The sequence below is a fragment of the Vanessa tameamea genome, chromosome Z (genome assembly GCF_037043105.1).
Source record: "Vanessa tameamea isolate UH-Manoa-2023 chromosome Z, ilVanTame1 primary haplotype, whole genome shotgun sequence".
In the NCBI taxonomy this organism is placed as follows: domain Eukaryota; kingdom Metazoa; phylum Arthropoda; class Insecta; order Lepidoptera; family Nymphalidae; genus Vanessa; species Vanessa tameamea.
The window spans coordinates 4,401,920-4,417,096 of NC_087341.1; the positions used below are offsets into that span (position 1 = coordinate 4,401,920).

The 15,177-nt window shown below is 31.8% G+C and overlaps 1 protein-coding gene across 1 annotated transcript; it reads left to right on the top strand.

Annotated features, from left to right (window-relative positions):
- Positions 1-7,480: 7,480 nt before the first annotated feature.
- Positions 7,481-13,497, top strand: LOC113404224 (BTB/POZ domain-containing protein Tiwaz). The gene is made up of 4 exons (XM_026645064.2): positions 7,481-7,660; positions 12,146-12,351; positions 12,735-12,855; positions 13,362-13,497. Exons 1-3 carry the CDS (start codon positions 7,494-7,496, stop codon positions 12,845-12,847), a joined length of 486 nt encoding a protein of 161 aa, XP_026500849.1. The 5' UTR covers positions 7,481-7,493; the 3' UTR covers positions 12,848-12,855; positions 13,362-13,497.
- Positions 13,498-15,177: the final 1,680 nt, after the last annotated feature.

Genomic DNA, 15,177 nt, shown 5'->3' on the forward strand with positions numbered 1-15,177 from the left:
TTTCATTACCAAAGGCATATTCAATACTACGGCGAATTCCACAAAGGATATTAATAAACAAGATATATTGACGGACAGTTTGAGAGGAATAAGATTTATTAAATGAATAAAGTTTTAGATGCAATAATGTCTTCATGTCGTACTGCTAGAGCGAATACCAAAACTATTCACCACGGTCGTTGGAGAGTTGAATGAAATCGATCGAAGGTCCTGCATTAATTCTGTTTTACATACATGTATGTATATGAATATATTGTAAATTCATTTTCTTTATGTTAGACGTAAGTGGACAAATTTGCCACCGGATGGTAAGTGGTCACCGTGGACCTAGGCGCTGTATGAAATATTAAGCCTCAAACCTTGGGAATTAAGACGTTACGTGCCTGTAGTTGCCTCACCCTTCAAACCGGAACACAACAATACTAAGTACTGTTTGGCGCTAGGATATATAATGTATATTATTAAAGTGATATAAAAAATAATAATAATATTTTTCTTGCGTTGTGAAAATAAAATAAATTAGTAAGTATTATTGAAATATATATCATTCAGACGATTGAGAGCAAATGTTTTCTATGAGGTGTTTGAAAGCATGAATAACAAGTCTGATAACTTATCGCTTTAGAATATCCACGGATAAAAAGTGCAGTGGTAGCCGTTAATATCTCACTGCTGGGACTCAAATTGAGGGGAAAATTTGGTAGTTATTTCCCCGCGCCAGCCCAATGCGAGTTGCTGGACACATCGCTCACGCTCCACGGCAAATAAAATAATAATTGCAATAATTCAACTTTTCATGAGAACAAAAAAAAACTTGTTTTCATGTGTTCGCGAATTGATTCTTAAATACAAAACTCATAAAGATTAATTCTACCTTTGACAAAAATTGTCTTTTTGCTATTTGAATGTTTTATTCAAACACGCTTAATTCTGTCAAATTTAAAGTAATTTGTGGATGAATTAATATATCATACCTATATATACGGAGATATCAATTTTATTAGATCCATTATTCCCTATTGGAATTTCCTAGGAGTTCAATAAGCCTGTAATACCTTCATTAAGGCATTCATAGCGGAATTTATGCCAATTAGCGTTTGAATTCATTCATTCATTGAGTTCGACTACAAATCTATACAAACTAATATTGCTTATGATTTATGTCTATTGGGATGGTGCTTGTTATTGTTAAAATATTAAATTGATTGCTTTTATTCTTTTGTGTAGTGAAAATGAATATTTTGATCCTTTATTTATTTCATAATCGATATGAGACGGTATTTTAAATAGATCAAGATTGCTAAGGCCTCTCACCAACAAAGCGTCTTCGAGCTTTGTTGGTGAGGGGCCTTAGGCAAAAATATAAACTATTGATAAAGCGGGAAGGGGCCTCGTAGCCGGCAGCGCCGCTCGGGGCCTCAGCTTCGTATTACTAAAGCTTCATTGTTCATACTAAAATTAAATAATTCATATATGTATTTCGTTTGTAGCCTGCGTATATTTCGGTTTAGATTATTAATTTTGCTCAAAATCGGTTACCGATCGGCGCAAGCCAAAATAACGCGAACAATATCACTGCTTTTGTGTAAAATTAAATATACATAATATATTAAATTAATAGGCTTACTGTTATGGAAATCATTTGATTGATGAAATTGGGTAACGGAAACGGATATTCAAACGTCGAAAATCGTAGTCGAAATTCAAGTGTTGTATGAAACTATGCGACATTATGTTTATGGATTGGAGCAGAGCAGAGAGCAATCCTTCACAAAAGGAGCGATACGTAGATACGTTTTAGTGCAGCAGTGGTATATTAACAAACGTATTTTTTCTTACTATTGGTGAGTGGTCATTCTCGCCCATAGACATTGCAATTGCAAGATGTTTGCGTTCTTAAAATGCCATCAAGCATCTGATCATTAGTTGCCCTTTGCAACTGTAACTACACTCATCACTCAAAATGAAAACATTTAAACAAATAAATAACGTAATTAAAATAGTATGTTATTAAAATTCAATGCACTTAGCGTTGTCGATATCAACAGTTTATTAATTGCTATGAAATTTCACTCACGATGATTTTGTCTGACCGATGTAATATTTTAATTTCAAAATCCCTGCTAATAACCCTCTCTCGGTGGAAAGCTTTTAACGTTAATTAAATGTAATAACGCATCAGTTCAACTGTTTGAACAGCACTTGTAAAATCAGATTGAAGAGCATTTTATAATAAGAGAAATGCAGCTTAACTTCGGATATTAAACTGAACATTTGTTATGTGCACTACACGATATTTGATTATTTTTCAATACATTAATGCTTGAAGTTCTGCAGTAATAACCCATAAACGTTGTTGAGATTTGATTAAAACGATGATGAAAAGATAGATATCAACTAACTGAAAACCAGCTAAACAATTTCAATGGTGGATGCGTGGTCAATTTTCCTTATTCGTTAGGAATCGTCGACGCATAGGCGTATGACAACGTACATTTCCCTCTCCCGATGTCAACAGCATTCTAAGCTGAGGTCATGCGGGAGGCTCAGGACGCCTGTATTCGGAACCCTTAAGTGGGCTCCCGACATCTGCTTTGGATATTTTACCTCGCCTTACCTAGTGACATTGTAAAGGCCATTAGCGCCAACAGTAATGATCCAAAAAAATAAATATCAATTATGAAAGGGCTGAGAAACACATTACGTACTAAAAGAAAATCGGTTTGCACTTAAAAAAAAAAAGTTTTGTATTTACTTTTATTCTTAAACACTGGAATAGGGAATGTTAATAAAGTCTTACCTAACAATCTTGTTTAAATTAAATGTACAGCTTATTCCTATCGAAGAAGGAAATACGATGAACAAACCTTAGATTTACGTATTCCATGCGATTTACTAAATAGCTCAGCTATATAGTGCCTTACTAACAGTTCTTTATTTATAATACAACATTATTTTACTTATATACTTATGTCCACTTAAATTTTAATTAAAACGCCATTTTTTCTATACAGCTATATATATTTCTATATAGCATATACATCTCTCGACCAACGACATCGCGTCTATAATAAATCAAATGTTGTTTATTTGGCTTTTGTCCTACTAGACTATAAGTTTAAGTGTTCCTAGTATGACTGACACTTGATTACTGTAGCATTTCCTGCATAGTCTGTAAGGAGAATATCAACAACATATTTTAATTTTATTTCGTATTTATGTAAATTTTATTATAATAATCTTATATGATTAATAAAACCATTATTTCTATAGTTTGACAGTTCCTTCAGAAAATATGTATAGAGTTATTTTGTAGAACAGATTTCGATAACATTTTAAGTTGTTTTCAATTTTTATGGCGAGTCGCTTGAATGACCTCAAACCTCCCTCGAAATACTTTTCCTAGTGGGTTGATCTCCTACTACTACACATATGTAGGATGAGTACTTATGGCCGTATTATTGAATGGCCGATATTGAGCTCTCTCGAGCTGATATGTGCGATATTTAGATTCTTTTTTGATAAGAAATTAATTTAATAAAGTATTTCAGATAGGCATTCGTATTATATTTATTTATTTCTACGGTATTTTATATTATATGGCGTAACCACCTTGAAAAATATGAACGTAGTCTCGAACGAGACTAATGCATCATATTTTTTTGTAAATAAAATTACATTTTTGCGAAATAGATTTTGATCCGGCTTTGAGGTTGATTAAATTACTTGACCACTAATGACCATGGTGCTCCAATCGTGCTGATACACATAGGTCACGTGCAACCGCCAGGCACAAGATGAAAGACAAACTTAAACTAACTTGAACTTGAAAACTCAGTATGTTTTGCCTGGTTTTTGAATCCAAGATCTTCAGTTAAGATTCACGTGTTCTAACAACTGAGGAATCTCGGCTATAGGTAATTCATATTATTACTGCTATGGTATTCCCCAGGGAAAGTAAAATATGTTTTAAACCAAGCCGTTTTATTAAAAATTAAAATAATTCTTTTCATGAGAGAATATAACAATAAAATTCAAGCCACAAAACAAAAAAAGCTATGAAACAGGTCATATACGATATTTTTTACGATCTGTTCGCGAAGATATTCAAAGTAACATGGCTTGGAGGGCCGACGGCGTCGGCGACCGCCGCGGGGCGCGAGCGGCGACTGGACCGCCGCCGGCGCACGTCTTTTACTCAAAAAACGCTCGACTCGTACAAGCCCGCGGGCCTCAGCGCACAAAAGCAATGCAACATAAATAAACCTTAAGGATGGTATTACGTTTGCTCCTTGGATAATTTATATGATGGTCAACGGTGGTCCAGAGAGCGTTAAATAGCAATGCACTTAAACAATTGTTTTCATGTCTGTTAAGTAAATACGAATTTCCTTGTGACGTGTTTCAACTATGCATAATTTATATGTAAATTGTTTACAGTATCTGTGCTAAAAATAAAAAATAAAAATAGCTAAATATAATATCATTTTTAAATAGTTTACAAATAGTATCGTAATATCGCGTTACATGTGTAGAAATAACGCATTATTGCGTCGCAGCAGCACTTGACGTTACGGATACTGAGTAGGCAAACGGCCTGAGGCATCTTTATAATGAAACCAGACAGACCAGAGTGGTGCCTATGTCGCGACAGCGGCCTGCAGCGCTCCAAAATCCAGTAGCAATTCCTGGGCCAGTAATTATAGTCATTTTTACCGAGTCGTCGAGTCGCGAGAACCAGCGCTGCTTTTTAATTACGATCAATCAAAGCACGTTTGTTACCAACGGTAACATACGTGTAACGAGAAATATTTACTTTGCCTCAGATAACTCTCTGAAGTAGGTACTGCTTATACGATCAATGATTTTACAATATGAATATGGTACTTTCGTAAAATAATATATCGAAATGATGTTCTATGATCAATATCTTAAAAGAACACTTCTCAAATAATATTTTTGCAATATTTAAATAAAGATTCACGAGAATTCATATTTTTTGTTATTGGTTTTTTACACTAATTGTAATCATAATATTTTTTCTATTTCAAATATATCGAAATCATTCATCTTACAGAATTATTGTATTAAATGAAAAGCTGCCACTGGTTCGGAATGTTGATTCTACCGAGAAAAACCGGCAAGAAATGCAGTTTTCAAAGATTTGAAATAGAAATTTCTATTAGTTAAATACGATTAAATTTATATCATTTATCCGGCCTGAAAGTCATTACGAATCCGAAAGATATTGAACACCCATATATGGTTGCTTCAGGACATGGGCTATATTAATATCTTGCAAATTTTTTGAGTTAGTTTGAGATGGAGTTGGAGCAAAAATTGTCAGTCCAGGTCCAATTTTGAAGCGAATGCTGCAAGTACAAGGGATTTGTATAAGGGATTTGTAGGTTCCTAAAATGTCTGGTACTATTAAATATTACCTTTGACAATTTGAAAATCGAACCGGTAATTTTACGAGATATATAAATATGTGAAAAAAATAACATACATGGTGTTGTGCGACATCAACAACGTCCGAGAGAATATATCGGTTTTTGAGTGTTTCATGATCATTAATTACCTATACTTAATTGGTAAAAAACCATACGAATTCGTGACACGCATCTTATTTTATAGAATTATAATATGTTTAATTTTGACAATTAATTTTTACAAAAATGAGACATATTTGAGCTAGAATAAGTTTTGAATACAAAATATATTTTCAAAAATATAGATATTTCATTTTCTATATATATTTCAGATAACATCAGCTCGGTGTGATACTTCGTTACATCGGCATTTCATCACCATTTCATCGGCAAGGTATGTTTTTAATATTTAAAGCGGAATTGCTTTTTTTTATAATTCATATGCTCGGCGGTGTAGGCCGTGAGGATATGATATTCTGCCACCTTTGTACGATTACGTTCTTATATTCTTAAGAGACGAGGAAGACGGCTTATCTCACGAGTGAAATATTTACTAGTCGATTTGTGACTTTAAATATTTATATTTGGTGTTTATACATATATATGGACAATATATGAACAAAAAAACCGTGTTGATACCTTAAAATAAAACTTTTTAAATTTCTTACTTAATCGTTTTGGTATTTTTAGTTATGTTAAAATCGATAATAAAATATTTAAAGCTATCAAGGGGGATATAGACTTCTCGTAGTACGTTTCATTATAATATTTGTAGTGGGAGGGAGTTGGTAAGTAAATTGTCTATGCAATTTCCATCTGATCGATTTCGGTCCCGATGACCGATTCATGAATTATTTTAATTAAAATAAATAGTAAGTATATGATATAAGACCAACAGTCTCGTTGTTATTAAAATTTGTTTGTGAGATCGTTTAAGGAAACAAATTTGTCTAATGGACAACGGTGTACACATGAAGCAATTCGGTTGAGAATTATAAATTTAAAAAAAAAGTCTATATATCGATAAATAAAACTATTGTTCTAACCGAGTGAAACTTAAGACATCGTTTTCATATAAATACTTTTTATTGCCTCGTGCTTTTTAAATTTTAAATTACGGTTTGAAAAATATAGATTGTACACATACATAGACATATTCTGTCTATATTCATGTACACACACAGTGTCGGTTTTGTATAATTACGCATAGATTAATATTGCTCGAACTTTAATAACTTAAGCAAAATATTGTAGCATCAAAGGCAAGCCCAGTGCACCTGACAATATAGTTTCTAGTCAATATCCTTTTGATGGATTCATTTTCTAAGAAATTACCTTCCAGTATTATCAGCATTAGAAATTCTTCTATCATTTTAGTATGATATTATCAATCTTATTACAATATTTAATTTAAAAATATTGCTTATTATATAATTTTAATAAAATTTTAGACAATTTTTTTTTTTAGGGGAATGTCTATTCAGTAGCAGATTTCCGTGATTTGGAATAATTTTAATACTCCTCTATTTGTAGTTGGAACTTTGTGCAAGCCCGTCTGTATTCAACGATAATAGTTAGGAATATTGAGTTCCGGTTTGAAGGGTGAGTGAGATGAGTGAAACATGACATTTTAGTTTCATGTTGGTGGCGTATTGACGGTCTAATGGATGGTTAACATTTCATACAGCCCCCATGTCTATGGGTAGTATCCATTTTCCAGTCCGCCTAATATATGTATAAACTTGCCACACTTGCCAAGGACGTGCAACAATGACGTGATGATGACTTCAAATTTCATAATACTTTATGGAAAACTTTGACTGCTTGCGAAGATAATTTCACTATTACCTGCTGTAGCCATTACTGACAGTTCTTGTAGTTTATCTTTAAACAACAAAAGGTAAACGTCTTTTACTTTTTGTTGTTTATTACCTTTGATCTGTTTATTTTAGTTTTAATTTTTTTTTTATCTTAGAACGAGAGAGAGATACGGTGAAGAAAGAAGATGTATTGTATAAAAGTTGAATGTATAACTGGTTCACAGGTCCAAAATACGTGACCATGTTGCCGATGAATCCAGCATCACCTGGATGCTCGGGGCACTGTGAAAGAAAAGTACCGGACTGTTATCCGATACCTCGCGTCGCGATCACCTCAACATTCAAGGCGCCGGTCCATATTGATGTCGGAGGTGTCATCTACACTTCTTCGCTCGAAACCCTTACAACGTAAGTAATCTAATAGTAAATGTTGTTAACAGTCAATACAGTATGGATAATTTTATTTTAAATATTAGCAACAAGGCCTTTACGCTAAAACTAGATCGACCTTCGAACCAATACACGATCTAAATATAATATATTTTATGCATTTATGCGTATTTAAGTAAAAATGGATGAAGTTTACTTATTGAACAATGTTGAGGCTCCGATATATTTGGTTCCTCTAAGGGTGTATAATTTAATATTTTTGATCAAATCATTTACAATTGACTGATTGTATGTCATTGTTTGCACATTTTTTGTGCTGATTGTACTTTTTGTTCAATGATAAACGAGCACACTTAGATTTTATTTTATCACCAAGGTAAACTTCGACTTTAGAATACTTTTTCATATATTACACAATTTTTGTCGATGATCGTCAAAATTGATTGATTTTTCTATAACTTAATTAAAAATAAGTATTGTACGAATACTGACTATTCTTCTTTGAAATATTTTATTACCACGAAAGGTATCATTTCTTGTATAGATCTTATTTACTCACGAAGGCGTCGCCTCCAATTTAAATTAATTATTTTTTAATGAGATAAACTTAACAAATATAATGAAGTTTGTAATTATCTGCTATCTTTACTCTCACGCACACTAAGACATCTTGTAATCACAAGCGTCACTCACACATTCTTCTGCACGCGGATAATAATAATTAATTTCACATGGAAGGGCGATCCTTCTAAAGTGAATACTTCTACAGCCAATTCCAATCGAAGAAGGAATAAAGATAAACAAACATTAGATTCACGTATTCCTTTGCTAATAACTCGATTAATATATTTTTATTTAGAATACGTTATAAGAATATTATAAGTATTCCACTTCAAATGCTTATATACATTTGAATTTTAATTCCAAAGTTCCAATGATAACTTTGACGTCATTAAAACCCATTTTTCTGTGAGTACATTGAATATAAAAGATTTTATTTAGGCTAATGATATCTCATCGACTTGATGTCAAATTTTGTTTATTTGTGTTTTGTTTATGTGTGTTTAGCTATGGACCACGTTATGATTTCATTCCTTGTAACGTCACGAACTTTCTCGTTTACGTTTTGTTTTCAAATACAAATTATAGCATCGAAGTGTCTTAAAAAAAAAACAAACATACATGAAATAATATTATAATATATAGCACGTACGGGATTGAAAAACGTTTGCACTATGTTTGCCACTGATATTGTAATATTATTTAACATCATTCAGAATTCACTTGCTATTTGTAAGTATATATATATACTTAGAAATATTATATTATAATATAAATAAAAAATACTTCAAATTACTAAGTTAATTAGTAATACAATTATAATGACATAACTAAAGTAAATGCTTGTAAATTGTTTTTATATTTTAACAATGTAACACGTTACAAAATATATATTTATTTTAAATTGTCTCGTTCTGCGGTGGTCGGCATGTAGGTTGGTTGTAAATAAGCTTGTTTTAACTTTTATCTGTGTCGTGCATGCTTGTGGCGCCAACGGCAATGCTAGCGGCCATATTACACTCTGTGTCCCGCGGCGCTGTTGTACCGCTCTTTTAATCAGCCCCCTTGAGGCCATGAAAATATATATCCCTCCAAATGTATACCTTGTAAAGCGACACAACGAGAATACGATAGAATAAACGTCGATACTGAAAACCAACTGTAAGTGATCCTATTTTTTTTTAAAGAGTGTTTTTAAGTATTTCTGTTGATTGATTTCAGTGTGATATTTTAACGGCCGGTACTTCTGAATATTAAGTTTGAAATTTTAATTGGGTTTAAATGTTATACTTTTGATATATATTAACAGGTGAATAAAATATACATATGATGTACAAAAAGTCTAAGGATCCATTTTGTTTTGGCAAAATACTAGTGCTGTTTATTGATTTCTGTTTCTAAGCTTGCTTTTCTAAAGTTCTCAGTATCTTCGTGATATACTTATAATCGTGGCACATTAACCTTTTATTGAAACTTTTTTAGCTGGATTCCTTCACAACGCCCTTTACATTAACCCCTGATAAATGTATTTATTGAGGTGATAACAATATTTTACTTATATACTTCAAGGCGTAAAATATAATTAATTATTATTTATGTAGAAATACATTCTACTATAGCCGATTCCAGTCGAAGAAGGAGTAAAGATAAACAAACTCTAGATTTACGTATTCCATTACGACTTGCTAATAACTCTGTTATATTGTGCACAGCAAACAGTTCTTGATAAATGTAACATTATTTATAATACAATAGTATTCCACTTAACTACTTATAACGACTTTAATTTAATTTCCAACGTTCCCATAACATATTCTATAATATTATCAAGAAGCAAAATTTGGTTATGTAGGAGGAATCCTAATAATGCAATATAAAAAAACCACAAATATTAATACCTACATTACATACATGCATATATATACAAACAACATTATTCCTGGGTGAGTAGAGTGCATATATATACATCATATAATTTTCTTTATCAATAAATTTGCACTCATGCGAAGTCGGGGCGAGTCGCTAGTCGATAATAAATGAATATCAAGCTCTCGACCGATCACATCGCGTCAATAAAATAAATATCAAACGTTGTTTACTTGACGTTACTCCTCTTGTGGTTTTAATAAAATGAGTCTTGGAGAGGCGCTTGTCCCTTTGTTTAACGCCTTAATAACAGATTAAAATGAAAACAGTTTTTAATAATAATTTTAGTCAACGGAAAATAGAACATAAAATTTGAATACGAAATAAAAAAATTAGTACAATGAAATATATGCTAGAAAGTCCTATTGAAGTTATAGTCACCCTAGGCACACATACCTAACAGTGGAGCTATGAAATCTGATACGAGAACTCACTTAGACTAATTAATTACATCCCGTTGCAGGCTTTTAAATTTTCAAAGGGACACTTTTTATTACCTTTTAACATTGTTACGCATTCATAATCAAGGAAAATACATCAAAGTCTAAGAGACAGTGAACATTATCATAATAATAATAATTATAAATTTATTTGCGAGACTATAAAGTTGAATATTTGGTTTTGTTATACATATAAGTTGTAAGAAACAATAATATCTAACTATAACAATATTATATGGTATGCAACTAATTATAATAATTCAGAATAATAATAAAATTTTAATCGAATTAAACTTTAAATCTGGTTATCCGTCCCGACTTCACACGAGTACGATAAGGTTCTATTAGTTAAGGAAGAAAATGTTGTTTTTTTATCCGATTTGGAAAGTTGATATTTTCCGATTTTCTCTAATGTATATTGCATGTATATTGTAGAGTTTCCTCTTGAATTTCTATTTACTGATGAAAATCGATGATGAACCGACTTTGTTTAATACTATGTAGAGCTTTGAAGAGAAATATTAGATTACGTAGGACATATATCGTGCGCAAGTCTGTGCGCAAACCCAGGTGCACTATTCTATCACCCTCATAACCCGATGGGACAGCAAATCCGACACGATCGGAACCAGTTCAGGAGCAGGACCAATTGCTTCACGTGCTCTCCAAGGCACGGGAGTTTACTCACATCCATTTTTCAAACTCCGGGCTGTTACTGAGAATTTTTCGATAGAAAAACCCATATATTTCTATCGGTCCGACCTTGGGTTTGAATCCAGGACCTTGGGATCTGCGGTTATATATGTAGCTACTAGACCAACGAGGCAGTCTAATCAACCCTAATCTACCCAAAATTGTTCAATTCAACTCTTCCATCTATACTTCTGTATTAATATTATAACTGCGAAAGTAACTTTGTCTGTCTGTCTGTCTGTTACTCTTTCACGGTTAAAGCACTGAACAGAATTTGATGAAATTTAGTATGAAGCAAACTTGATTTCCAAAGACGGACGAAAGTTACTTTTTATGCCAAAGAGCTGACGACCCCTAAAACGTGAGCGAAGCCGCGGCCGATAACAATTTAATTATAGTTGGCTTTTAGCAATGCCAACATTGACAAATTAATTTCTATGTTGTTTCAAACAAATTCAAATATAGAAATAGCCAGGCCCAGTGGTTAGAACGCGTGCATCTTAACCGATGATTGCGGGTTCAAACCCAGGCAAGCACCACTGAATTTTCATGTGCTTAATTTGTGTTTATAATTCATCTCGTGCTCGGCGGTGAAGGAAAACATCTTGAAGAAACCTGCAGGTTTCTAATTTCATTGAGATTCTGCCACATGTGTATCCACCAACCCGCATTGGGGCAGCGTGGTGGAATATGCTTCAAACATTCTCCTCAAAGGGAGACGAGGCCTTAGCCCAGTAGTGAGAAATTTACAAGCTGTTAATGTTGTATGTTGTTGTTGAAACTTTTATAGGGTTAAGGTTCCGTAATGAAATTAAGTAATCGTAGAATGGATGTGTAAATATTTCTTTTATAATTATTCATAAAATGTATTTTTTTCTTTCAGTTACCCGGATTCAAAACTGTCACGGATGTTTTCCGGTACCATACCGATCGTCCTAGACACCCTGAAACAACATTACTTCATCGACAGAGACGGTGGAATGTTCCGTCACATCCTCAATTTCCTGCGCAACCAGAAGCTCTTGATACCTTTCGATTTTCCGTATTTGGAGCTACTGATTGCTGAAGCCAAATATTTCGAGTTGCATGGTATGAACTGTTCTCTAATATATATATAAAATTGAATGTTTATGGCTCATATTTTTGTATATGTATATTGTATATTACGACTCGTAATATCAACAACACAAACCAATATTTACTTGACAATCTTATATGACATATTTAGTAGTGAGAATTTAGAATACATATATAAGCACAGTGAATTTTCTGAGCATTGCGATTTTTCCATTAAAAACTCAGTGATACATTTATTTAGTAATGGCGAATTTTATTATTTGTTTTGTAATTTGTGCTCGTCCTTATTAATATTTCTAGCGCTGGTTATTCATTTGTGGACATTCGAGAGATCAAATTTTTATCATCATCATCATAATATATTATGTCATGACGATTTCTGTAATTGTTTACAGAGATGGTTTATGCATTACTTATGTTGAGGAATCAGCGCGAGGAACTGAACTTTGAGAATCAGTGGAATGCCCAAGACGTGGCTCTCATGGACGAGGAAGTCATGTGGGATTGATTTCAATAGTAAGTGAAAAATGATATTGAGATTGAGACTGTCTGACAATGTAAATTTTTCGTTGGTTATTTATTGGATTTAATATGGTAGTACTGATATTATCGATGCATTAATTTAGCCCAAAAACTTTTAATTGGCTGTTATTACAGTTGTTTGGTTGGTTGATTAGTGGGTTAGGTATGTCAGGTTCTAATCTTATTGGTTGATGACATTTGAAAAATTAATGGTATTCTCCGAATAAAATGACCTATAACATACTTTGGTATGGTTTTGTCGACTTATCAAATAGAAAATGATTTCGTATTTAACAAAATATCATAAAATCGTGAGGTATTCTTTTATTTTTGTAAATTGTTTCATTTTAAAAGGTTTTCAATTTTACGTATACGATTTTCGTATACCCCTATGCCCTGTGAACTAATGGATTATATTATTAAAAAAAAAAAAAGCAAAACATTTTTAATACTTTACAATTTATTATCATTAATTAAAATAGTTTTTTTTTTATTTTCAGAATTCTTGGACTATTCACTACACGACACTGGCGACGAATCCTGGATCAGATTTCCTTTCAATCATTATGAAGAAAAAAAATCACAGCGAAATTAATTTTATTTAAATGTGTCAATTTTAAATGAATATTATTTAACTTCACAATAGACCATTTTCTGTTTACTGCGACCACGCTCCCCTATATCGTATAATTGCCATAACCAGGAATTTAACAGGACGATTGATCTTCCCCCAGAAAGAGGACCCAAACAGAAGAACCTATATCGTAAATCGATATAGGTTCTTCTGTTTGTTGTGGTATATTGTTAGGACATATCTTGAGAAGAAGAATTGGGTGATTCAATCGAACGGGTTGGTTCTGTATTTCCTGGTAATATAATTTATACAGTTTTTTTAAATTTAACTCATACTTTTATAAGTTCAAAAATTTCCATAGACAGATTTGTATTTTTATTCTTTATTAATTATTTAAATTTCGATATGATTAAATCCGAAAAAGTTAGCGTGGTGGTTACAAATACGGCTTAAAAAAGAGGATTTTTCTATATTTTTTAAAAATTTCAATCAAAGATTCTATAAATACTTAATCATGTCTTGAACACGTTCAATTGCTCATCGTCTAAATTGTCATTAAGAGCAATATTAATAACCAATATTAATTTTGTGGATAAAATATACAATATTATATAATGATCAATACTATAAAAAGTCTTACTTAGTTTATTTTCTGATCTCTTATTCTTATTTTTTTTTTCTATGCTAAGAAAATGGTCTTTACGGGGGGTGGAGGGGGCTTACCTCATGACCAAAATGAAAATCTAAGCATTTACAATTTCAAAGATACTAGTTATCTATGATTGGATTTCTATTTTGGTTTTGGGTATGGGGAAATCAATCTATTGGGTGGTTACTTCATTCCTAAGAGACTTCTTTCTTCAAGAGAAAAATTACACCGAATTAAAATGTCTTTCTTTTTTAGAAGTTGGTTGATAATCAAGAAAACTAACAGACAACAAAGATCTTTGTGCAAATTCATTAACATTATTAATTATTATAATTATTGTATCTTTTAGGTAATATTCTAATTCAATTATTTATTTATTTAATGGTATTCATACTTTTGTCAAACGTGTATTTCTGATGTACATTCGATTCGCAAAATGAAGTATAGTTTAGAATCCTTTAATGGTAATAAAATCTTAATGATGAATATTACGCAAATGTCAAAATGGAATCTGTGGTTGAAATTTTTTTTTATAAACTCTTTCACTCTCCTTTCGATACTGATCTTAACCTTTAAAACATACTTATTGATTTTGCAAGAATCTTCTTTTTTCTCATCTTCTTGCTTACGATTATAAGTTTGAAGCTGCTACTTTTTGATATTCTTAATTTAAAAAAAAAAATTATGTATTTGTAATATTACATATTATTAATAATTTAGCGTTTATTTAACTCCATGTGATTTTTTTATAAAAACTGCTAATTTTAATTTACATTTATAGGTATAATGCTTTAATCCAGTCATTACGTACTTAATTTAATTTAAGCTAGTTTTAATACCCGAATATCTTTTACTTTACGTTTAATATTTAAATAATAATAAAATTTAATTCATTGGTAACAAATTTTGGTATATAGGTTTTAGTTTTGGTTTCCAAAACTAGATTTTTCTTTATTTTATGTATAAATATTTATACATCATTTATATAAATGATGTAATGAGAAATTCCTCACTAACACGAACGGTGTAGAGAAAAATGTAATTTTTTTATAATTTGCTTTGTTAACTTGTTTACTTTTAAACGTGTTTTATA